The sequence below is a fragment of the Cyprinus carpio genome, chromosome B15, assembly GCF_018340385.1.
Source record: "Cyprinus carpio isolate SPL01 chromosome B15, ASM1834038v1, whole genome shotgun sequence".
Lineage (NCBI taxonomy): Eukaryota > Metazoa > Chordata > Actinopteri > Cypriniformes > Cyprinidae > Cyprinus > Cyprinus carpio.
The window spans coordinates 13802257-13829982 of NC_056611.1; the positions used below are offsets into that span (position 1 = coordinate 13802257).

Consider the following 27726-nt stretch of genomic DNA (forward strand, 5'->3'; position numbering starts at 1 on the left):
AATAAAAACAAAACTTTGTGCGTAAAATAAGCATAAAGAAAAATAGGATGCCGCTTTCTGCCATCTGGTTTCCTTTCGCGCAGCACAAAAATGAACTGAAACTGCATTTTTTGTTCATTTTCTTAATTTATTATTGAAGTAAAAATATATTTCTCGTATAGGCCTATTTTATACATACATATATATACACATATATATATACATATATATACTGTATACTGTATACACACAGATTATATATATATATATATATATATATATATATATATATATATATATATATATATATATATATACCCTAGCTTTATTATGTTTTGCAGTGCGTAATGTGATATGAAGACCATGTGAATCCTCATGTTCTGTTTGCTGCTTTTTGGCATGTAAAATGAATCCCCGGGAAACAAATGTTAGTATTTTTAATGGGTCACAGACACTTATCCTTTCTAATTTAATTAATTTCTAATTTAAAAGAATCTTGTTGGTAAACAGTTAATAATCGGTTAACGAGTGTCGGTTGTCGGTTAGGAAAAATAATCCCTAGTTGCGAACATATTGTACTAAAAAGCAGTAAGACAGATCAGCAAAGAGTGTCCAGATCTAGCGCATAGTGATACAAAAATGTATAAAAAGAAAAAAAAAAAACGAAGTGATTTGTAACAGCTATTTAAATATCGTTCATTAGAGACAAAGACTATTTGCAGTGCATTACACTGAATACTTGGGCTGAACAGATCTTAGAATGGATGGAATGAACTCCCTTTCTCTTTCACACACACACAAATTTTAGACAGGACAGTAATGAGGACAGGAAATGCATTGAAGTTTCGAAGACTTCATCAAACACAACATTAGTATTCCCCACTCCACTTGGAACTGAAAAAAACTCCTGTCTCTATATTTCTGGTCAGCCGCTGCCCCTTGCACAAACTTCGCTATGAATGAATTCAGCAGAAGCATCGTTTCAGAGACAATAATTATGCCGGTGTTGTCCCAGGACTGAGTCACTCTTACATAATGCTGAGCCTTTTCATCCAAAAACCACCCAGCAGAGCTGACTGGGCTAATTGAATAACCTCCTAATGGGAGCACTGAGCCCCGTCCAGCCCATTTCCGGCCCTCTTTCCCACAGTTTTCCCTGTCTGCTGTGTTCAAATGGCCAGACCGTGACCCCTTGTGCCATGGGACGTGCTCTCGTCACTGGAATCTGGTTACTATGTGGTATTGGGGTCAGACCGCGGTCCGTAACACTGAATCACTATGACAAACAGCTATACATTTCAATCAGCACATTCAACAGACTTTATCTCCCATTCTTCTTAGATAAGGCTCTATTTATTCATTTGCAATGTGAGAACGCCATATCATTAAAGTTTTAGAGCCATAGTTTTCAGCAGAAAGGTCTTTTTAATAATGCACAACAGTCTTCTGCAAAGCTTGGATGGAGGTGGTTTCCTCAAATGTCTATTTTTGTCAGGGTGGGAAAGGTCTCAACGAAACATCTCGGCATGAACAACAACAAAAGCATTTTGTGCAAAATTAATTGCTTAAAAAGAAAAGATCATCACATTGCAATAACACTAACAAGAAAGGACATAATAAAGTTTTTTTTTTTTTCAAAATATGAATCCTTCAAGAATGCAGTCTTATGATGTCATAATGAAACAAAATGATGTCGTAATGACTTGATTAGATACAGAATGGAAAAGAGGCCATGCACTGAATAGAAGGTGAAAACTACAACTACATTCCACTCTCAGATGAAATATAAAGCTTTCATTGTAATTCAGTTGACGGATCTGATGAGATTTCAGAGATCTGATCTGATGGGAAAGAGGTTTATGGAGTTTATCTTAATAATAAAGTTTATGGAGACATGGATACAGAATCTCTACCTTGTGCTGTTCAGGGCGAGTCCAAGAGGCCTGCAAAGAACACAGACAAAACAACATAAAGAGGCAAAGCAGTCCTTTAGAAGGCGTCCTCAGTTATTGAGAATAAAAGCATTGCACATTAAATACATTTGTCTAATGAATAAGCATATGGGCTAAAAATGAAATATTACAAAGTGATTGCAAAAAAATAAACAAAAATATAATACTATGAAGCAGATGATATGTTCTGTTGTTTTTCTTTTTTCTTTTAGCATTACTCACTCAGTTAAACAGATCTGAATAGGCTAATTATTCTGGTTAATTAAATTCTGCTTACAAATACACCTTTTAAAGCTCATAAAATAATAGAACAAAAGTGATGAATGTAAAAATTCATATAAAAATCAAATATATATATATTAAAAACCACAGGGCAAAAAAAAAAAAACATTTAATAATAATAATAATAAAACAATAAAAATAATCAGAATTTACTTGAAAAGCAAAACTGTTCAAGATAAGTCTTTTTTTTTTTTTTTTCAGACAATTAATCTTTAAGGAAAATGTCCTTTTAGTAGAGGTCAATGATTAATAAGTTATGCCGATTAATCGGTACTGACAGTCAATTGCTGGAACTAAAGTCCTTTTTTTCTCTCAAACATATGTACTTTATGTACTTCCTCTTTTACACATTCACACTCTCTGCTGATGCCATTTGGGGTGTGGAACTGAAACCAGGCATCTAGACAAATACATATGCACATTTTACTTAAACCTTACAATCAGCGATTATATTTCTTTCCTACCGTATAAGGTAATGTATAAGGGTGTGTTCACACTTGGCATCTTTTTTTGACAAGAATTTTATTTTAGTAAAATAAGGTTGATTAATCGGTTATCGGAAGTTGCGTAGCAAGTCAGCCCCGGGCCCATTTGCAAAAAATTTGTACGGGGCCCCCCAATTTTATGGGCTCCAACTCTGTTAACTTAACTTAGGCCCTATTGTTGATTTTTTTGGAAGTAAATAACGTTACGTGAATCGTGACTATTCACAAGCTGTGTTATTTACGGTATATGCTAATGCTTGGAAATGATGTTTAAAGTTTTCAAGTCCATTCATTATTTTTAGCACGCAAGTCACCCAATAATCGCACCTTTGTGCTTTCTTACTACAAAATCTCAGCCTTCTGTGAATTTTATGATAAAATACAAACAAGAAACGTCATTTTACACTCTTTAATTTGTAGTGAGATAATTCGCCTCAGTTCAAGCTGAGGCGAATTATCTCACTTTAATATTTTCAGCATAAAATAATTATGAATATTTGAATGCATGTTGAAAAAAATCTGAACAATTTAATACAAACAAATATCTCATGAATCGATCAATCTGAGTTTTAAAAAAGTCAAAAGAATGATGGATGCCACAGACTTTTTTTCTTGGAGGAGTAGGGCTATAGGTGGAATTTTCACACTAACTTCACGCAATATAACATGATTTTATTATCGTAATTTTTACTTTATTCTTAAAATATTATGACGTTAATCGTATTTATTTAAGTAAATGGCACAAAAATGCTGGCATATAGGCTACTGAATGCAAACAAAATTTTGGCACAGCGGCCCAAAAAACTAAAAATAAATAAATAAAAAACAATCCAAAAAAAGTAAAAAATATTGAGGGGATATGTGATTTATTTATTTAATAAACTAGTGTTTTCTAAGTTAATGGTGCAAAAATTAACTTGACGAACCTGACTCGCCATCGCCTCATTGGATGTGCCTTTAGAGAGAAATGGATCTTTACAGATTACACAATGAAAGAGCTTTCGTTTGGAATTATTTTGTTTTAAAATAGTCATTTAAAGCATTCTATAGATATATTTATCATGTCAGTAAAGCGCTCCTGCTCAAGACCAAGAGGACAGAAAGCGCATCCTGTTTGTTTTCCTTATTTGACAAAATCACAAGGTTTTGTTGATATTGTGAGTGCACACAAATACAAGTAGACCCTTTGCAGCTCTGAATGATGTATACTCTTACCTTTATGAGCAAAAATTTTGTATTTTTAAGTTTCCACTGTTATTAAAAAAAAAAAGTGCAAGTGATCGCACTGGCGCCACCATGTCCTGCAGAGCGCGCTTTAGCTTCCACTCTCTGATTGGATATGCATCTAGCAGTACTCATTTATCTAGGCTAAATGTATAAATGAATACTGTGAAATGCATGAAGTGTCTTATGCCTGTTTATTTTAGGTAAGTAGTGTTGGTTTGAGAAGGCTATATTGATCAAACATAATGCTCAACTCACTGTCTGCCACTGCCGCTTGGTCATTCCTTTAAAAAACAAAAACGTGAATTTAACAAACAGAAAATGTTCCAAACATATTTTCTTAATTAGAAACAAAAAGACATATTACCACTTTGCCATTAAAAACCAAAACTGAACTATTTTAATAGCTGTGTAATGGGGAAGAGAGAGAGAGAAAAAAGACACGGGATCCATTCGGACTCTGGTCGAGAATTCTCATAAGTTGTTGGACAAGGGCCGGGCTCATGCAGGGCTCTATTCGTTCCCTCGTTTCAATTAAAAGTCCCCCCCCCAGCTTGGCGGGCCTCCAAACTACCCGGGCCCATATGCACCTGCATATCCTGCATACCCAGACGCTTTGCCACTAGTTATCAGTAACCTAGTTATAGGTATCTGTAAAATCCACTATCGGTCGACCTCTAATTTTTATTAACCCTTTGACAAATTGTTAGTAATTAGTAAGACTTATCAATAATTTTGCTTCTCAAGAAAGTTTATTTTGTTTCTGGAAAACAAGATAAAAAACTGATTGAAAAATTATTTTTGCAGTGCATTATCTTAAAAAGAATGAGTTCTTAAAAAAACTTCAGTGTTATTAATAACAACATTAAAAAATAAATTAAAACGCTGTAAGTAATGACTTCCTTCACAGAGAACAGGCCCACTACATTTCTGAACTCTCAGAAAAAAAAAAAAGTACAAAACTGTCACTGAAGAGGTACTCTATGATACAAAAGCTAAAAGGTACAACTTGTGACTTATTTATCTCTAAATGGTACATATTAGTGCCTAAAGTGAACATATTACTACCCTTTAGCTTTTGTACACAGTGACACAGAGAAACTCAGACTACACAGATAAACACTTCATGCAATCACTTTCCATATGAAAGCAGCTGAAGTTCTCTGTGGACTCACGGCACTTCACATGGAGGCTGAGCGTGCACATGCTTAGCAACACGATGCAATGGACAGGAAACCGCTTGACATGCTACAACACATTGAGATTATCACCAGACAAAACACACGGAGAGCAACAGGTGCTAATCGGACAGTGTCTAAAATGGTCTGCGCTCTGTGTTAGTGCACTTGAGCACAACAATGTGTCTCTGTACTGTGCTTGCAACAACAAAAAAGCCAAGTGTTGAACAGCGCGAGTCATTTTGCAAGAGCATCAGAAAAAAGCGAAACCCTTGCAGGGTTGTTATGATGACAGCAGGCTGAGTCTGCTAGTCTTGCAGCTTTCATTTGGCTAACTACCTCCCCAGAGACTCGCACGGGATAAACAGTTATGATCAATGCCTTTTATTCTGCAACGCCGTCTAATTGCTACTAATTAAAGTTAATATCTTAGTATAAACTGAAGCCTTAGGCTAATGACAAATGCTTGAATTATATGTTCAAGCCTGATAAAGTACCAGAACAAAATGAACAAGCTGCTTATGTAAATAAAATGTTCAGGTTATTGTTGACATTATTACATGATGATTATTCTGATTAGATCAGGTGCCCAACGCCTCAAGCCTGCTCTGATCTCTCAAATGCACACAATGAATCTGGGATGATTACAATATGACCGGAGAACAAATCCATATGCATACAGCACATCTAGGACTTGGCAGCTTATTCAAACAAGAGTTACTGAGGAGTGAATTATTGGTGTTAATTATAAAATGCTAAACTACATGTAGAAAAGTTATGTGCAGCGCAGTGAGGGAGGCTGGAGCACACATGGGATAAAGGCATGAAAGTGCCTTTGTAAAAATGCATTACTTTCTTAATGGGGTCATAGCATTCTTTTTTTTTTATTATTATTATTATTATAATTTTTTTTTTCACTGTGATTCACTATGTTAGTATAGGTTTTTTAGAGGCACAACACTTATAAATTACCATAATGCTGTCCAAAAAAAAAAATAAAAAATTAAATCAGAGTCAAATTAATAGGAATCATGTTTAAATAAAATTTAGTTGTTTGTTTGGGTTCATGTGGGAGAATTACTGTTCAAAAATATGGTAAGATTTTTTAAAAACAATAATATTGCGGATATTATTACAATTTAAAATAACTGTTTTCTATTTTAATATATTTTAAAATGTAACTTATTCCTGTTATGTAAATCTGAATTTTCAGCATCATTACTCCAGTCTTCAGTGTCACATGATCCTTAAGAAATCATCCTAATATGCTGATTTGTTGCTCATTTCTTAGCTATAAGAATAGTTTGAAGAAACGCACAGTGAATCACAAGTGAACTGACATCACTGATTTTTTTAGAACACATAGAGAGGACAAATGTAAATGGCATCAGTTCACGCATGATTTACAAGGCATACGTCATCATGCTCAATAACCGTTTGCCTGAGGCAGTGGACTACAGGTAATAATGTAACATTCAGTTTATTGCACAAACCTACCGTTTCACTTAAAGGGTTAGTTCACCCAGAAATGAAAATTATCCCATGATTTAGTCATCCCCAAGGCATTCTAGGTGTATACTTTCTTCTTTCAGACGAATCCAGTCAGAGTTATATTAAAAAATGTCCTGTTTTTCCAAGCGTTATAATGACAGTGGGTGGGTGTTTTTGTTCAACAGTCCAAAAGAAGTCCAAGAAAGTGCATACATCCATAATAAAAAGTGCCTCACATGGCTCCGGGGGATGGATAAAGGCCTCCTGTAGCAAATTGATGTGTTTTTGTAAGAAAAATATCCATATTTAAAACGTTATAAACAGTTTTCTCTAGCTTGCGCTAACTGTCATACGTGCAAGCTGTTCTAGGTAGATGGCGTAGGACGTATGCGTAGTACATGCGCCCATCAGATGTGATGAACGCGGAAGCGCAGAGAAGAGAGCTAAACAAAACACTGGTCACAAATTAGAAGTACAAAATGAGGATTTTGATATAAGCCAAAAGGACTGGTTTTCATTTGCTAAAGTAAGTAAACTTTGCTTCCTTTGCTCCTGTAAACAAAAGTTGGTTCTCGTGAGACTAGCATATTTTCACTGGCGCATGCGCTACACTTACGTGCTATGTCATCCGCCCAGAACAGCATGTATGACAGTTAGCGCAAGCTAAAGAAAACTGTTTATAAAGTTTTAAATATGGATATTTTTCTTACAAAAACGCATCAGTTCACTACAGGAGTTAATGTGTCTTTACTGAATAAAAGTATTTGAACGTAGTTGTAGGTAAGTAAAATGGAGTGACAAGAATTGATCAAATTATATATATATTTTTTTAAATTATATGTTTTGTGTGGGATAACTGTGGACATAACAGATCATTAACAGCATAAATATGCAGCAATTTCTTACCGAAATGGAATTTTTGGCTGCTAACCCATTATGCCTTTTATACTTGGAGGGTTTTTTTTTAGATGAGTGAAACCACTGCTGCTCTGAAAAAACAAAAACGCTTCAAACTAAATCTTGGAACTCAGCTTCCACTCCACACCGTTCACTTAATTTGTTTGGGAGGACATGCAGAGCAGCAGCTGCTACACAGCCAGACACAGCACAAGTTCTGCTGCTGATTTTACTTTTATAATTAGCGTTTTGTTGTTAGTAAGGGAATAATAGCATCTATTCTTCTTTCTTATTACAATACCATAACTGGACAGACTAAATTTCAGTGTCGTTGATGTGATGCAGACACCTGAAGATTTCAGAACAAGTAATTTCCGCAGCTTGGTTTCAATAAAAGTAGTATTTTCATAGTACAATAAATACTTTAATCTCGACAGACCAAAGCAGAATTGATCTCTCATACCCTTTAAAATGATTTCTTATAGTTTTCAAAATCTTACATCAGAAATGTAATAATTAACAGCATGCCACAGACACTGATGAGAACACAAAAGTTGTATTTAACCTGAAAGATTGCTCTAATCTATTCCCTCTTGCGGAATTAAGAAACACCAACACGGTTGCTGTGAAAATCTTACGCTCCACTGGAACTACCAAGAGATGGACAGTGTCCATATCTCTGTTTCATCAGATCAGCTACAGTTTGCCAGGAAACGCTGTTTACCAAGCTCAGGGAAAATGTGGCTTTTCACTGGCTGTGGGGTCACTGGCACGAATGGACAAAGCTATCAATGACAGCACTAGCATAGGGCATTCATCTGAAAGAGCATTGTGTCTGAAAACAAGAGCTGCCCTACACATGCCCTGCTCTCTCTGGAGTGTGTCAGTGGGGTTTAGGAATTAAACACTCCCTCAACTTACAACCATCTCAAGCTATTCATACTCTTGTACTGTGCAATTTTATCATACTCTGTATTTATTTTAATACTACTACATTTATGTCAAAGGGCAAGTTCAGCCCCTTTTAGAATAATAAGTTATTCTGATTTTTTGCTCATGTCATTCCAAATCCATATAACTTTATTTATTCTGCTGTGGAATTCAGGTTTTATCAAGTTGTTGTGTCCAAGAAGTCTATTACACTCACCAAGGCTGCATTTATTTGATCAAAAACACAGGGAAAACTGTAATACTGGCAAATGTTACAATTAAAATAACCGTTTCTATTTAAATATACTTTAAAATGTAATTTATTTTAATATACTAATTCAATTTGGGCCCTATGAAATTCCTTTTTATTTATTTTTTTCCAAATTCAGTTTTTTCCTTTTTAGTTTTTCTACACTCAAGTTAATAAAAAAAAATGTCTAATTAATTGAAATCATAAAACTTACATAATTTAACAAAAATGTATCAAAAATTAAATGTTTTTTGTTTTTACCATATTCAGAATTTTCTGGATTCCATTTTAATGGTTTCATAAAATTTTAATAAAAATCATTTCTAATTAATTGATTTCATTAAAAATAGTTTATTATCATTTTATTTATTTATTTTGCAGAAATACAGTGTTGTGTATTTACATTTTTCTGGTAAATAAATTCTGGTAAATATTCCTTAAAAATAATGTTTTGTAGTAGTACTATCAATACATTAAATCATATATATATATATATACATATATATATATATATACAGATATATATATATATATACATATATATATATATATATATATATACATATACATACATATATATATATAGATATATATATATACATATATATATATATATATATATATATATATATTATATATATATTATATATATATAGTTATACATGTGTCTGTGTTTTATGCATAGCAGAAATCTTAGGGCCCAATTCAATGCTCAAGTAACTTTTCTAATTATTTGAACAAATAAATAAATAAATAAATAAATAAGGATTACATTTAAATAAATATTATTTTTACTGAGCGCAGCTTGAACAGTCTAATGAACTGAATTGAATTTTACCCCAAAATAAATTCATATAAACACAAAGATGAGTATATGTTGACAGTTAAGTTTAAGTTTAATTTTTGGTTTGCTATCTCTTTAATGTACTCAACAGAATTCTCAAAGGAGACCCAGAAATGAAGGCGCTACTGAGAACAGACAAGAGAAAAAGTGGCTGATGTATTGGCCCTTGTTCAGAGGTTGAATTCTCCTCGTCTTTCAACCGGATTGTGATAAGATGTGGTCCGTGGCCAATTCTTTATCACCCTGCGGCGCTCCTACCCTGCCATTTTTATGACCCGCTCATTTGTCTGGCACCTTGGTAAGTGGTTCAGAGACTGCAATATATGACAGTCCTCAACTCATTTTTTATTGACCCAACTATTACAATCAGAAGATAAGATACGAGCTGGGTCTTTCTGAGGGAGAAAACATTCATTTTCATACAAAAGGAAACTCGAGACACTGAAGGATTTCCATGCACATATGAACGCAGGTGTAATACATGACACACAGCTATGTAAAAGAGGGAACGGAGAAGGTAGAAACATGCATCACGCAGAGTAAGAAGATCTAAAGCTCTAGTAAACATTTTCAATAAACTCTTCCCACATCCTCGAGCAAAAGAAATTGTAGCCATGACACTGAGTTATTAAAAAGGCATTTCTCATCTGAAGCACCCAGTAAAATATTCTTGTGAAAAAAAAATAAAAGGTTGTGCGACCAAGAAATTAAAAAAATCCCACTACAAGCATGTGATGTTCTGTATAGCAGTGTTGGAATAGCAAAGTGACACATTCAAAAATAATTAGCAGCGTTAAGGCAATTTGCTTTTCACAAGTGACTATTGGAAACACTAACTGTTGATTGTCTTTACCAAACTGCATACAGTCAGCGTGAAATGACATTTGCATTTAACTTCAGTAATGTGACATTTCAGTGAAAGCTTGTTTTCTGCCACAGGTAAGGTTAAAAAAAGGGTAATTGCGACTTGCAATTGTGAGATAAAAACTAGCAACTGTGAGGGGAAAATGTCATAACTATGAGATAAAAAATTGTTTTTTATTCTGCAGCAGAAACAAAGACCAGACTTACAAGAAGTAAAATCAGCATTGTGAGAAAAAGTCTGAGTTTATATCTCACAATTGACCGTTTGCAAAGAGCTTGCTTGACAGGCAACTGACCAATCATAACGCAGAATCCGCCATCTTGTAGGACAGCTGCGGCCAGAAACGAACAATAAATTACATTTTCTATCTATTAGGTTGTGTTTTATTAATGTCTATACCTACCCCCAAACCTAAACAATAATGCAAAAATAGTGATAATTATTGTACAGACAGGAGAGCAGATCAACTTCAGTGGACTTAAACTTGAAAGATGTTTTTCCCTCAGTTTTCTGAGTTTATATCTCACAATTCCGACTTCTTCCCCTCAGTATGCTGTGTATATCTCACAATTCCTATTTTCCTGAGCCTCCCTGCTGAAAAAAACAGCATATGCTGGATAGGTATGTTTTGATGCTGGGGTGCTGGTTTATGCTGGTCCTTTGTTGGTTTGAGCTGGCCCTTTGCTGGTTTGAGCTGGTCCTTTGTTGGTTTGAGCTGGTCCTTTGTTGGTTTGAGCTGGCCCTTTGTTGGTTTGAGCTGGCCCTTTGTTGGTTTGAGCTGGCCCTTTGCTGGTTTGAGCTGGCCCTTTGCTGGTTTGAGCTGGTCCTTTGCTGGTTTGAGCTGGCCCTTTGCTGGTTTGAGCTGGCCCTTTGTTGGTTTGAGCTGGCCCTTTGCTGGTTTGAGCTGGCCCTTTGTTGGTTTGAGCTGGCCCTTTGCTGGTTTGAGCTGGCCCTTTGCTGGTTTGAGCTGGCCCTTTGTTGGTTTGAGCTGGCCCTTTGTTGGTTTGAGCTGGCCCTTTGCTGGTTTGAGCTGGCCCTTTGCTGGTTTGAGCTGGCCCTTTGTTGGCTTGAGCTGGTCCTTTGTTGGCTTGAGCTGGCCCTTTGCTGGTTTGAGCTGGCCCTTTGTTGGTTTGAGCTGGCCCTTTGTTGGTTTGAGCTGGTCCTTTGTTAGCTTGAGCTGGTCCTTTGTTGGTTTGAGCTGGCCCTTTGCTGGTTTGAGCTGGCCCTTTGTTGGTTTGAGCTGGCCCTTTGCTGGTTTAAGCTGGTCCTTTGCTGGTTTGAGCTGGCCCTTTGCTGGTTTGAGCTGGCCCTTTGCTGGTTTGAGCTGGCCCTTTGCTGGTTTGAGCTGGCCCTTTGCTGGTTTATGCTGGTCCTTTGCTGGTTTATGCTGGTCCTTTGCTGGTTTGAGCTGGCCCTTTGTTGGTTTGAGCTGGCCCTTTGTTAGTTTGAGCTGGCCCTTTGTTGGTTTGAGCTGGCCCTTTGCTGGTTTGAGCTGGCCCTTTGTTGGTTTGAGCTGGCCCTTTGCTGGTTTGAGCTGGCCCTTTGCTGGTTTGAGCTGGCCCTTTTTGTTGGTTTGAGCTGGTCCTTTGTTGGTTTGAGCTGGCCCTTTGCTGGTTTGAGCTGGCCCTTTGTTAGCTTGAGCTGGTCCTTTGTTGGCTTGAGCTTGCCCTTTGCTGGTTTGAGCTGGCCCTTTGTTGGTTTGAGCTGGCCCTTTGTTGGTTTGAGCTGGTCCTTTGTTAGCTTGAGCTGGTCCTTTGTTGGTTTGAGCTGGCCCTTTGCTGGTTTGAGCTGGCCCTTTGTTGGTTTGAGCTGGCCCTTTGCTGGTTTAAGCTGGTCCTTTGCTGGTTTATGCTGGTCCTTTGCTGGTTTGAGCTGGCCCTTTGTTAGTTTGAGCTGGTCCTTTGTTGGTTTGACTTTTGCTGGTTTATGCTGGCCCTTTTGCTGGCCCTTTGCTGGTTTACGCTGGCCCTTTGCTGGTTTATGATGGACCAGCAAAGGACCAGCGTAAACCAGCATCCCAGCGGTAAAACATACCTAACTTTTCGGAGTTTATATCTAGCAATTATATCTCGCAAATTTGAATTTTCGAGTTTTTCTGATCATTTACATTTGACATTTATATCTCACAATTTTTCTGAATTGCTAAAAAAAATAAGTTCTAATTACCTTTTTATTTTATATTCTGTGGCAGTAATGGACTTTCATGCATTTCTGAGAAATACTATATATATTATGCAACAAGAAAACAAATTAAATATTATTTATTTCGACTTGTAGTACATCACTGTTTGCATATAAACACACATAAAGCATGATAGCTGTGATTTGATTATATTCATCTTTGCCCCTCTGGAATAACGTGTTCTAATGTAGCATGCAAAATAAAACCATTAACTTGTTTTAAAAAAGTAAATATGATCAGTTTTTATTTCATGTTAACTGAAAGACAATAAAGAGAGACAGAAATTTTGAAAATAATATAATATGTTGTGGTATATATAGTAGTTTATCACTGTGTGCTTGTACAAACCTGATAGCTATTTGTTTATTGATTTATATTTTCCTGATTTACAAAATAACAATGAACTAACAATTTTATGCAGAGCAAGTACATTTTGTTGAATTGTTGAAGGCACTGATAAATTTTATTTTATTTCATTTTGCCAGAAAGACAATCAACAGAGACAGCTGGTCATATCTGATGATGACAAATAAAATGTTAAACAGCCAAAGTGACCTGCTAATTATTTTTGTAACCATGAAGAAATACATGGTAATCAACACAGACCAGTGAAGATATGTTGGCAATCATCACAACCCAACACCCACATGAGATGAGCAAGACTGGACAAGCCGACAAACAGGAAATGACAAAGCACTCCAACAAAGAGCTTATATAAAACATGCTCCTTCAGGAATCCTGTGATGACAGTGACTCGACACAAGCGAAATTGAGCTTAGTTTTGAGGCTTCAAACTAGAAATCCTTTATTTTTTATATACCTCAAGGATAAATGACAAAAGCACAAAAGCTCTGTTTTAAAACCATGTGGGCTGCTTAACCATATGAAACACATAAACAGGGTTATTATCCTTAATTGAAAAAAAAATGTGTTAATTGATATTAGTTGGTTGGTTTGTGTTTTAACACCATGCCTGCTTCATTGGCAATTTTCATAAACTAAAAATATAAACTAAAAATAAACCAACATTAAAATGAAAACAGAAAAATATAAAAACAAAAGCTTAAAATTCAAAATATTAATGAAAGTATAGGTCATAGTACATGCACAAATGTACATAAATACCTACATACATATATACATATATATATATCACATTCTCTTTAATTCACCACCTTAGATTTATTTTCCACTGAGCTAATTGCAGTACATTCTGGTTTTGCCTTCACTACAAAGAGTAAATGTGGTTCTGCCATAGAATCAGGTTAAAACAGGTATGTAAGGTGGCAGCATAATTCATTTAGCCAGCGTTTGGAGCAGCCTTAGTGCCTATGGTGCTTCGCAAAGCAGCCTCTCTAGGCAGCTCACTAGGTTGTGGAACAGAGCAAATGTAAAGCAATTTTTAGAGCTCATCCATCATCACTTTTCCTGTCAGGAACTGTTGCAATAGTATTGCAATTTCAGCGCCATGCAAGTCTTTTTCACATATCAACAACTGCAGATAGTATCAAGACTTGAAGAACTTCAGGAAATCGAAACACTAGAGGGTCGATTAGCAAACGTCTCGAGTATGCAGACAACATCAGAGCCATTTTCGGGAATAAACGGGAATATAGAAACAGATCTAAGTGGCCCATTACTATACCTGACCTTCTGATCTCATACCTGATAAATCCTCTTTTGGTGCTCCTGCAGACAAAAAGAATCGTATGCATGAAACAGCCAGAGGCAGGTGCACCACGACTCCATCATTGAACTAGCTGCTGCCTGTCTCTAAGACCATGATCAACATGCTACTCTTCTAGCTCCCGCTCCCACTTCTCTCCAGTGAGGAGCGCCTGTGCCTGTGCATTTGGTGTTACCTGCTCTCCCTCGGTGAAGACCCTGGTGCCGAAGCTCCACGTGATGGTGGGTGTGGGGTCTCCAGTGGCCTCGCACGTTAACGTCACCTGTTCGTCCATTTCTGTGGTAGTCTGGCTTTCTAGATATGTGATTTTGGGTTGCACTGAGAGGACAGATATTATAAAGTTAGATCACTCCAAAATGACATTCTGTCACTGTTTACGTTCTAAACCCATTTTGTAGAACACAAAAGTAGATGTTTTGCAGGATGATAATTTAAATATGGCCTGTAAAGACAAGTTTTGATGCCTTTTACAAATGATTTTGCCAATTTTTGGACTTACGGAAGTGTGAATGAGATTTGAGGGAAGCTTATTTTAGTCTATTTTAGTGCTGTCAAACGATTAATCACGATTAATTGCATCCAAAATAAAAGTTTTTGTTTACATAATATATGTGTGTGTACTGTGTATATTTATTATGTATATATAAATACCCACACATACAGTGTCCATTTTGAAAATATTGACATGCATTTACATTTATATATTTATATTCTTATATTTTATATTATATATAAATATATTGAATATATAAACATAATTTATTTAATATATATATATATATATATATATATATATACACTATATATATATATATATATATATATATATATATATATACATACATACATGTGTTTGTATTTATATATATACATAATAAATATACACAGTACACACAAATATATTATGTCAACAAAACTTTTATTTTGGATGTGATTAATCATTTGACAGCACTAGTCTATTTCTATTATATACTTGGAATATGGTAATATCAACTACTTTTATGGTGCTTTCTCATCATTTTTAGAGATTGCCAGCATCCATTGGAATTCACTATCACTGTATGAAAAAACTATGAAAAAAAAACAACGTTAACACTTGGATAAATATCTCTCTTTTTTGTTTTATTTCATTTAAAATGTCCAGTATTTAGGATTTGATAGAAATTCTAAGATTTTCTCAGGTGAAACATTTCACAGAGACGAAAACAGTGAGTCAAGTGGACTATTTCTTTAAGGCATTAAACAATGTGTTCACGCAACTACACTTTGTTCTCTGCAGAATAAAACTGAATAGATTTTTTTTTCTTCATTGCTGAATCTTCAATATCAACTTCAACAGAGTGCTGTCAAATCTCTAGACTCCTGTGAGACTTCATCTCTCATGAATTCTTACCAAAGACTTTAAGGCTAAGTTCTTGTTCGCTCTCCCCAGCTTTGTTCTTAGCAATGCATGTGTAATCTCCCTCGTCCAGCTTTGTCACATCTAGTATTGTCATCTCAGAGCCGTCTTCATTGAAGCTGTATTTATCACCGCTCTCCAGTGGAACGTTGTTCCTGAGAGGAAAGAATGTGCTAACATATTGAAACAATACAGCAATGGGAAAGACTAATCTTAACATTTTCTCTTCAAAGAGCTTGTTCTGTTAGGCACGCAAAATTCAGTGGAAAAATAAGCGATTAACTAATCATGAAAAGTGATGATTATAGCAGGGGTTTTCAAACTTTTTGATGCTACAGACTTCTAAATATGATGACACCCTTTCAAATTTATGCTATGCATACTTTTATTTAAGACTTACATACATTAAGACTAATAAAAGAAAGAAAAATATAATAATGTGTATAATAGTATATCTAGTTTATATATATAATAGTATATCTAGTTTAGTACGGAGCCCCGCACATGACATGCAAGAAAAAATAAATAAATTGTGCGCACGATTTACTAATTCGTTCCCTCAATGTACTAAAACGTGCACACGATTACTATTGCGTTCCCTCGATTTACTATTGCGTTCCCTCGATTTGCTAAATCGAGCACACGATTTAGCAAATCGAGGGAACGAATTAGTAAATCGTGCGCACAATTTATAAATCGAGTGAATGAATGCAATAGTAATCATGTGCACGTTTTAGTACATTGAGGGAACGAATTAGTAAATCGTGCGCACGATTTAGCCTACTATTTTTTTCCTGCATGCCATGTGCGGGGCTCTGTAAGTTTAGAGAGAGAGACGTAAAATATAAAGAAATAAAAGATACTATGTAAAATATATTAAGTTTAACCAAATTTCTATATACCGAATTTCTAAAGACTAAAAATATCAATAAAATAAAAAATAAAGCAATAAATGACACTGTGTATAATAAATATAGTTTAACAAAAAACTACAATAAAAATGATAAATAAAAAATGTATTGAATGATGATAAATATTAAATGGTTGTATTGGATATTAGTAATAATCATGTATTAAATTAATGAATGAAGTAATTATACCAAATTTATAAAGACTAAATTATTAATATAAAGAACTAAAAATATGACAATACTTTGTATAATATATTTAGTTTAATAAGAAACTTTAATAAAAATCATCAATATTGAAATCAATATTTTTATACTACTACTACTACTAATAATAATAATTATTATTTTGTTATTATTTCTTTATTCTTCTTCCTCCTTCTCTTCTTCCTTTTCTATTATATCCACAAGTTTGCAAACCAGTAGATTACAATTTCCTTTTAGATCCTGGATCAAAATATTATTTTTAAAATATTTTTAAGCAACACATTTTCCATGCACCCCTATGTTCAATATTCACCAACTGAGATTTTACTGAGAATAAAAAAAAAACATATAAAGAAAATCGGAAACACTGTTAGCCAACCACTACTTCTATTTGCCCCTCTATTAGTGGTCTTTGTGCAGACACTCTTGAATTCATTGGATTCTTGACCACAGTGGTGATCTCTTCATTTAAGGTCAAACAGGTAATAAATATACCATAACCCTTGTCAGAGAAGAGGACCTCAGTTATTTTGAGACAAATAAACACCTCCTTCACCCATCCCCCCTTCACGCCCGAACAAAAGATCCTTGAGGTGTGTTGTATCATCCCGAGGGATTCGTGCCTCACACGCTCTCCTCCACAAGCAGAGAGAGTACACACCCCCGCTGAGAACACGGTGATGGCTGAGGAGAAACTCACACTTTAAAAGTACTAATGGTGTGTTTTTCTATACCATGTCATCCACAAAAGTTCTTAATTTATTCAGAGGCCTTTTCGTCTTGCTTTGAATTCCTAATCCAAGATACACAAGAGGATGTGCAGCAAAACCAGTGTTTCAGTAGTGCTTATTTTCTCTTGAGGTGATCTTGTGGGGAAAAAAAGGGCTTACCGTGCCCAGGTCACCATCGGCTCGGGAAATCCGTCAGCATCACAGGCCAGCAGGGTTGAGAAGCCCATGTCAGCGGTGCCGTTCGTTTCCGCTTGACGGATTCGTATAGTGGGCAGGACTGAACAGAAAAGAAAATTGCAGGTTTGATATGCGGAGCCAAATAAAACTTCTATATCTTAACCCTCTTAGCCACATATCACTGTTTACTCTACTTAAAATAGAATAATTAAATATAATTAATATATTTTTTGAAACAGCTTTTGCCTAAAGGCAACATTGTACCATTATGGAAAAAAAAAATATGTTTTTCCATAAAATACCTTTTTTTTTTTTTTTTTTTTTAAATAATATTGCACACATGCATAGCCAAATCAATTTTAATAAAATATAATCTAACATTTAATCAGAAAACAAGTTGTAAATACACTTGCTGCCTTCAGGGAACAACCATTGCAGAACAAGAAATAAGCACTTTACAGAAATTAAAAATGCCAGGATGTGAACCTCCTGGAATACTAATACAAATATATACATAATAAGGGGAAAAAAGAAAGTAAAAGTATGTAATGTACAACTACCAAATACTTTTGACTCCATTGTGGTACAAATGTTGCCTCAAGCCTCAATGTGCACACTTTCGATAACGTGTATTATATAAAGCTATTCAAAATACATCTTTACTCTTTCATAAATGTGGCTTTTGATGAAAAAGACAGTTACACTGTTCAAAGGTTCACTTTGATCACATTCACAAAGAGAATATGGCACTGCAGCAAATCTGATACATGCTGAAAATGAAATCAAATTGGCTACCAATGAATGATATAACCAATTTTTGTGTAAATATTTGCTCCTCTCTTGATAAGAAGGACCTCACAAATTAAGTGCTGTATTTTGTTGCACCATGGTTGCTCAAGCAGACTAAACAACAACATAAAGATAACCCGCTAAAGAGTCGAATTAAACTCAAACAAGAAAACAAATAAACCAAAAGGCAGACATAAGAGGTGAAATTACATTACCGGGTTTACCGCAGGAAGGAAAACGACATGGCAAATAAGAAAGAAATCAAAAGGAGATGAGAGAAAAATGTCTGTGGAGCAGCTTGACAACAGCTACTTCAAAATACGTCTGATCCTCAACACAAAACACCGAGCTTTATACTCGACCTCAACACCAACACACACAGCTGCTGATCAAATACACAGCTCGATATTGTGATATCTTGTTCTAGCTAAATCCAGAGAGCTTTTCTTAACCAGTTAGCGCTATGCTAAGCTATTAGGCTAAGCTGTTAGCTTGCAAACTGAAAAGACAAAGAAACAAATGTATAATTCGACCGATTAAGCTTTGTTAATCCAATTTAATGTGATTAATGTGCTATTTAAAAAGACATTTATAAATTTTCATGAGAATAAAAAGCTTAAGAATAAAAACAATATAGCATTTGTATATTTTGTCATTTGAGACCAGTTTTCTCAGCCAATGTAATGTCTCTGGAGTCCAAGTGGGATCGGATACTGCTGGGCTCTTTTGAAATGCCCAAATCCAGAGCACTACAGGTACGGTAAGGTGAGTAGGACTCACCATTAACCACCACTTTAATGCTGCGGAAGTCAACTTCTCCGCGGGCTTTAATGCGGCCCTCACAAGTATAGACACCCTCGTCGGTCTTCCTGATCCCTCGGATTTGGAGATGGTTGTTATTCAAAATCCTGAAACGGACTGTGGAACAGAACAAAGATGAACAGATGTGTGCGAAATTGCGTGTATAAAAATCGCATGCAAATTTATCCATTTTAACAGTTTTTTCATCTGTTATCACAGGGATTAATAAAGTGCCATATTTCTGAGAAAGCAGCATTAGGCTGCACCAATGATCTCATCAATTTATTAATGAACGCAAACAGTGTTAAGCAAAGTAAATCACACTTCTTACGTAACACACCATTTTTTACATATAAAGTGTGAAACTTTTGACTTACCATCTTTTTCAAACTGGATCTTTGCACCTTTGTATTTCCAGAGGACGGTGGGTGGAGGTGAACTTTTGACGTCACACACTATAATGGCATTGTCCCCTTCAGTGAACTCTTGAGGTGATGGGACATTTGTGAAGGTGATTTTTTCTGGAGGAAAAAGCAGCAGTCCAGCAATAACTTCAATTTATCATGCAATGCTTCATTTTGTATTGTTGTAGTCTACAGCAAGGAACCCAGTCATCATCCAAAATAAAGTCTCCTCAAAAGCACCTTTTGGAAATATATTTTGCGTTTTTTTATCATCTGAAATAGGCTGTGACTTGTATTTTAAAGTGACTTAAAATATACAGTGCATTTAATGTCAATCACGCAAAACACAAGTTTATTTGTATAGTGCATTTTCCACATGCATTTCCATTTAGCTTAAAAAAAAATGTGTTTAAGCTTGGCGCTTAGAATAAATGTTGATTATAATGAATACCACTATAATTTGTGTTTGTTTCATATTTTTCATTTCTGTTCTGTTCTGAATACCATTACAATTAAAGGATTTGTTGTCGAATGAGTGGAACTAATATACATGCTTACAGTGTTTGTAAAAGTTAAGTTTCACTTACATTATTTTTTTTTTGTTTTGTTTACATTAAATCTAGACAACTGATGCAACTTTTTTTTTCTTTTTTCTCCTTTCTCAACAATGTAATTTTGACCCAGTGCAACTTATCGTCAAGTGCAATTTATATTCTGGAAAATACAATGAGCACAAGCATAATTGAAGATTTAAACTCTTGTTGGCGCTAGATAGATTTAGATGGTGACCTCACAATTGGCACAAGGAATGTTCAGACCCTCTCCAACTAGTGTGCCAAACTTCATAAGTTTTCGCCAAACAATGCATAGAAAACGTGAATTTAAATCTGAGATCATAACTTTAATTTTGCCATTCTACTGTATATATTCTGCCAGCACAGAGGAATCAAACATGTCATATCTTACGGTATATCTTCAGATTGACGGTGGCTTCTGCCTCCCGATCACCACTGCTGGCAACACATTTGTATGTGCCAGCGTTGTCAACCTTTGCGTTATAGATGGTGAGAGTGGAGGACGTCTCGTCGTTGCGAAGCACGCTGATATCCAGTCTGCCAGGCTCTATTTTCTCACTGGTTGGAGCGAACCAGTCGATTTCCTTGGCCCCACCAATAACTACAACCCAAAGCAAATGAACATATCAGCATTCATGAGCTGATCTTATGTATTAAATTTGTCATCATACAAATCATTCCGTTAAGCTAAGTTAAGCTTGTGTAAACATCCACAAAGCAGAGATGAATAAATCAAAAGCGAATCAGGCCTGACACAATTGAACTGTTTGCTTGAAATAGTTGGGATTAGGTGTCTCTGGCACAACAGCTGTCAGAAGGCACAACCTAAAACTTCAACCGATTCTCAAGTTACCAGTCTATTACCCAAATCAGTGGACCATAGGACACAGCACTGGTGAAGACTTGAGTGTTCAGAGCAATTATCAGAGCCGCTGTTCCACGCCTTTGGGTCTTCAAACAAAGCCCAGGAGAGTGGAACCAGGAAAAACGTTTTTCAAAGAGAGATATAGGCACACAAAGGTTTAACGTATTCCTCTTGTAAGCCTTATTCACAAGGGACTCATTTACAGCGTCCTCATTGATATTTGCTGACATAGAACACCATCAGCAACATTAAAGTTGAATTCACACTAGTGTCCCCTTTCAGCAAATGAATCTTCTAGAAGATTACTGCTTTTTTAGGTTACAAAACTTGGAAAACCTGACCTTTCAGGACCAGGAATCAGGTCACTAAAACTGTGTACCTGATTTTTAGAAGGTTACATTGGGAAGATTCATAAAGAGGGGACAGAATAATCGTCCATGTTAGAAACAGGTGGTCACTGGGTGAAAGGGGTTTTCTTACAAATATGATGATCGGCTTTTTGAAAATATAAAAGACAAATACATATTGCCATAAATAAAGCCCCTATTTCTACTGTGTGAGAAAAGTAGTAAGTGTGATATAAAAACAATATATTTGCAAAATTAAATAACTGGTTTTTATATAGTCAAAGCCAAAAGGAATAAAAACTAGAAAATATTTATTTAGTACTAAGTTTGTTTTTCCAACCCACTATTAGTTAGATGCATAAATCTGTTAAAGAACCTTATTCAGATTCAATTCTTACAATAAACGTTGTTCCAAAGCAAAGCAACTAAAATTGGCTCAAAAATCCCAAATAAAGGCAGGAGAGGCCAAGAAAGATGCATCCATTCAAAAAAACAGTTTGTATTTGTGCTCTCTCTTTCTCTCTCAAACAAGAGTTTTAATGTTTTACTGTATTTTTTTTATCAAATTCTTCTTATTAAAAACTATTGCTGTAAATATCTAAACAGAAAAAAAATCACATAAAATCTCATGATCAGAATGAAACTGCAAATAATGTAAAATTCATCATATTAAACTTTTTTCCCCTTCTTTTCTCTGCAATTTTTCACAAACCTCGAAAAACCCCATCCCTAGAGCCCAGTATGAGAACCCTGACACCCACTCTAAACTAGATTTCCTTTCCTGAAGCAAACACGATTGCTCATAAAGCATAAAATGAGCAGCGTTAATGTTTGTGGTTAAATGACAGCAGTAGAAAAAGATTGACAGTAATATGCAATACAGATGGATAAACAGACCCATTACAATTTGGTAGGCAAAGAACCCAATGACATCAATGTCAAATTGATTTCAAATGCCAGATATATTATCAACATAAAACCATATCGGAACCAGATGTAACCTGGTCAGCTGGCACTCTGTTTCTATTTCTATGGCGTCACACCAAGAAGCCTCGCCCACACTGGGAACTAACAAGAAAGGAATCCCGCTCCTTGCTTACAAAAACCAAGAATAAATTGGATTTAATTAGTATGAATTTATTTATCTAAAAAAATAATCGTAGTGATGTGATGTTGTTTGCTGAAGAGAAGTGTTGTGATGAGGAGAAGGTGTTTTGTGGTTAATAAAACTTACCTTCACACAAAAAGAATCGAGACTCTCCAACACTGATCTCACCCTGCGCAGGTGTAATATCGACCTGCAGAGAAACTGAAGAGAGAGAAAAGTATTAGGATTAAAGAACACATCAAACAAACCTGCTATAATAGAGCTAAAGTTAGTCCAAAAATCATACAGTTCGAAAAGTTCCTCAGTTGGGAGTTGTTTCTCCGCATGCATAATTCAGCAGTCTCTGAGAGCACTTTTCGTTAATTCCACACAAGCGGCACATCTCTCCTCTTGTACAGTGCACAAGTAACTATGGAAACCCCTCTGACACAAGCTCTTCAGACAAACAACGGCACGTCATTTTGATCCGACTTAACGAGAGGCGACAACAGAGAGTGAACCTAACAAGCTCATTGTCAACTTGGCCATTTCACCTCCTTAGAGTTTTGCAGATTCATTTATTGCCACTGCATCTGACGGCGACATCAGCGCATTCAGCACTATGTCACAAACGCAACCCATTATGCTGAGATTCATTTCTGAGAAACTCTCAAATCTCCTCCTAAACTCATTCTAAGATAGGCCAGAAAGGCTGTTTGGTTTTAAAAAAGATACTTCTATCTACACTAACCCTCAGAAACTCTAGGAATGGAAATAGTAAAACAGATCAATATGTTTCAATTGAGGAAACAACTCAGAGCTTGGGCGTTAACTTGAGTGTGGCTGTGGCTCATTTCTCATTCATATGTTAGGGCGCAGGGGATGTTTGGGAAATGAGTAAAGACAAAGAGAGCAGACTGAAGACAAAATTGATCCTCTAACAGATGGTGGCCTTTAGTCTTCTAGGTAATTTAATAAATGGACAAAGCCAGACGAGGGTAAACCTCAATTAAATCAGCATATTCAATCAATACTATCAGATGTTTGTTGTTCTTAGCTGAAGGGCCATTTATTTCATGTGTCTTCACACATTTATAATCTTTTTGTAAAGATAAAAGAACAACTTTAAATCGGTCAACTTTGGTAGTGACATAAAAAGGCTAAACTTCTGCTGAGGACAGGACTTTTAATTAATTAGCCTCTTATTAGCAAGGCATGCTGGGAGATGCATGGTGACACTGGAGCCATGTGTGCAATGGCCACAGACCTCTGATCTCTGAAGTCCCTGCTTGAATTCGCTTTGAATAATTACAATAACAACCCTGCCTACAGTGAACGCTTTTGTTAAGCTAAAGACAGATTGGACTTCTACACTATGACCAGGACTATTTTACTGAAAGACAATATGAGGAGGAATCAAATTATGCTTGAAAAAGTTCTTCTGGGAACATGCTTCAGAATTGCACTCTGAAAACTTTTAGAACATTGGAAAAAGTGGAAAAATACATTTTATTATAATAAAGCTGCAAAAACAGATCGTTCAGAATGTCTGCACCTAGGCTATTTAAGTCAGATGAATACATTAACACATGACAAATGCCCACATTTACGTCAACTAAGTCTGATCAGAAACTTGGCCAGTCAGAGTGAGATTATGAGGATAAAATAAGCTGTTCTTGGCTGTGTAGCACCTACAGCTCTGCACATCTTTATGAGGTATCCCAAATTCTCAATTGTTAGAAACTGGCAGATGCTGATAGCAAATCAGAATATATTAGTGTTGTTAAAAGACCCGCTATTTTGGTACCAAGTCGTTATAAAAAAAAATTAAAATGTTACAGTACACGGTAGGGTTGGGAGAAAAAATAGATTTTCCGATGAATCACGATTCTCTCTTTAATGATTCTGAATCGATTCTGAACATTTAAGAATAGATTCTGAGCTTGTTTATTTTTCCCACATATTGCACAGAATTTGTGCTGTGAGACACATGCACATTGCTCGATAGTCTGTGCTTCCACCCGCCGTGTTTTACTTCAAATATGCTTTCATTTATGCCATTTGGAATGCAGTACTATTGATGCACGAAACTCGCGCACTGACAGACTTTAACCCCTTTGTTGTCAAAGATCGGCGATGGCCCCAGATTATTGTTGTTTCACTTTAACAGCACGTTAATCTGTTACTGTAAGTATCTCTTACTTTATCTGGAGAAACTGTGCATCAGTTGAAAGTTTAAAGATTCTAGCTTCGACGTTATTCTAGCTTCGATATTCGTGCGCTTAGTGTTTGTTGTCCTGAAGCTCAATTGCGGCTGCGGTTAAATGCACTTGCATTTTCGAATACTTTTACATGAAATTGATGTACACACAGTCAGTTATGTTTTCAGAGCAGGACAAAATATCTGATATGGAAATATATCTGTGCATTAGTGTGAATGCAGCCTGTTAAAGCTGCCACCGTCTATGATCTCAGCAGTAATAATCAAACGGCAGTAATGCAAAGGAAAAAAAGAAAAATCTATTGTCTGTAAACTTTCAAACACTTAAAGAACACTTATTTTAAATAAGTAATTGTTTTTTAAAAAAAATAGCCTGCTGTGTGTATATATATATATATATATATATATATATATATATATAAATGAAGTAAATTTTGCACAAAATAAATTTGATATAAAATTTAGATGAAAATATAGCCATGTGCAGTAATACTGAAAACTGAGAATGTGACGCATCGTGATATTGAGTTGATAATGATAATCGTAATTGAATTGAAATGTGAAACCAGTGAAGATTCAAACCTCTGTTTTTAAGATGGAAGTACTGACATACAGAGATTCAAAAAGCATATAACTGCAATTTTGTTTAAGATGTTAAGTTTTAAAGACGTATTTGCACAGCAGAATAATTAATTGGGGAAAAAATGCAGATCAAGAATCATTTTGGAATCGGATCGTGACTCCCAGAATCGGAATCAGATCGTATCGGGAAGTGTCTGAAGATTCCCACCCCTAATAGATGTACAGGATGTATGAAAACATTGTGATGCATCGATGCATCGTTAATCGTAATCGAATCGAATCGTGGGCCTCTGAATCATAATCGAATCGACTCGTGAGATACCCATATATTCCCACCCCTAGTACACGGTCAGAACCTGGTTCTTGATGGTTCAAAAGCTATCCTCTTCCAATGTTGCCAAGTCTGCGGTTTTCCCGTGGAATTGGGCTACTTTAACACTGTTGCCGCAGGTTGTTTTTCATGTCCACGGGTTGAAAAATGAACCCCAATAACATGATATGTAGCCCCTGGAATGCAAATTTTACCAGGGGAACCCCACCAAAACACGTGTATTTTATCCCCGGAACGCCATTTTTAATGGGTGACCTCCTCGAAACGCAATTGAGCGGGCTTTGTTGTGAAAACTTGGCAACCTCTTCATAAAGCAGTGGTGACCTCAAGAGGAGGAAACGCATCAAACTGACAAAACACCCTGATCAAGTTCAAGCAGGTAAGTTTCAATTACATTTTCAATATTTAGAGCTATAAATATTATTCCATATTTTAATTTGAATGTCGGATTGAAATAAACATCGCAGTTAGCGTATATGTAGTTAATCGTTAGCATAAGCGCAGCTAACGCTAATATAATGAGCATTAGAATTAAGTTTCTTAGTTTACTATTTAATGCTCCTATAACTTTTATACTGTAAAAAAAAAAAAACAGGAGGACATAATGGTATTTACTATTTTTACACACCAGAGGCTTTTAAATGAACTGTGTATCCAAAATATGTGTGTTAGAGAATGTACAAATGTATGGTTAACAGTGTTCATGTCATATCAGTCATCAGTCTGTTTTTTTTTTTTTGTTTGTTGTTATTGTATGATTATTTTTTGTAGGTTTTTTTAGAAGTTTTTTATTAAATTTGAATATGGTTTGGATTAAATAAAAGTACAGTCAAATTTTAAAGGCTATACTTAAATCGATAAATCGAAGACTGAACTGATATGAAGTAATTTTGAACAAAATCAGGCCGTAATCGAAGTTCGTTTTGAGTTCGTTTTGGCAGTTTGAAACAGCTCACCAAAAGGAAACTATCTGAGGGAGTTTGTTTGGCTCCTAAACACCTTTGAGCTTCCATTGGTCCGTGGTGATTACCCAATCGGTGGGTGTGTTCTGAAACTCCACCTTCTTTGACGTGCAATTTTTTTCCCTGGTTCATACCTCATTCAACGGAGGTCAGGCAAGAGAACAACATCTCCAAGTCACTAGCAACATAAATACAGTGTATCGAATAGCTGAGCTGGCACAGATAAATCGCTGACATATTTTAAAGATTCAGAGAAAGCATTTAATTCCTAGAAAGAAATCGCAACGAAGCTTGGTGTCGATGACCCAGAGTTATGCAAAAAGCAACACAGAGAAACATCCAAGACAAGTTTTCCCAAGCCATGAAAAGAATGAAAGGAAAGAGTAAAGATATAAGGTAGCAAGTACCAAATACATGTTTCAAATAAATGTTACACCATACTGCTGCTACTGCTGTTGTTGTTCTTTCAATAAGTGAATTTAAAGGGTACACAATAAATGAAATGCCAAATGAACATACAATATTAAAACTTTGTTTTTATCAAAAGTAAATCATGACACCACATAAAATATAAAAAGTAGAGCAATTTATTCAGTTTAATAAAATAAATGAACACTAATAAAATAAAGTTTTACAACAAAATGACTCCAGTATTTTTTTCCACATCATGCTAAAGTTTTACAGACTATAAGACATTCACACTTCCCATAAAGGACTAATTATGGAAATAGAATGGTTCTGTTGTATTGCAAACATGATACTCTGAAGTGCTGCTAATCATTATTCTTTTGTCTATAATATTCTCACCATTGGTGCCCATCTCAGTAGGAAAATCTTATTGTAAAGTGTTTTTAATACTACAGTTTCCATCTATTTGATATACACTTAATAAATGTAATCTTATCTAAATTTCTTTTAAAAGCTGAAGTTTGTTATTTACTGAAAAGTTATATTTTAGCTGGTGTCAATGATTTAATGTTGCTTTTGGTCAGACTCAGCCCATTGCTTTACTTAAGTATATTATATTTTCCTTTTACAGCTGCAGGCTGAGGAAGATCCTGAAACACACCAGCAAACCCTAAAACAGACAACAG

The 27726-nt window shown here is 35.5% G+C and overlaps 1 protein-coding gene across 1 annotated transcript in view; it reads right to left on the reverse strand.

Annotated features, from left to right (window-relative positions):
- Positions 1-27452, reverse strand: part of LOC109046298 (neural cell adhesion molecule 1-like) — a 60681-nt gene extending 33229 nt beyond the window's left edge. Inside the window, exons 1-10 of the mRNA XM_042740049.1 lie at positions 27440-27452; positions 22684-22758; positions 20629-20838; positions 19636-19779; positions 19238-19375; positions 17651-17768; positions 15640-15800; positions 14422-14564; positions 14225-14248; positions 1893-1922 (exon numbers count right to left, since the gene is read on the reverse strand). Coding sequence (XP_042595983.1) covers positions 1893-1922; positions 14225-14248; positions 14422-14564; positions 15640-15800; positions 17651-17768; positions 19238-19375; positions 19636-19779; positions 20629-20838; positions 22684-22758; positions 27440-27452 — 1056 coding nt within the window. The remainder of the gene's footprint in view (positions 1-1892; positions 1923-14224; positions 14249-14421; positions 14565-15639; positions 15801-17650; positions 17769-19237; positions 19376-19635; positions 19780-20628; positions 20839-22683; positions 22759-27439) is intronic.
- Positions 27453-27726: the final 274 nt, after the last annotated feature.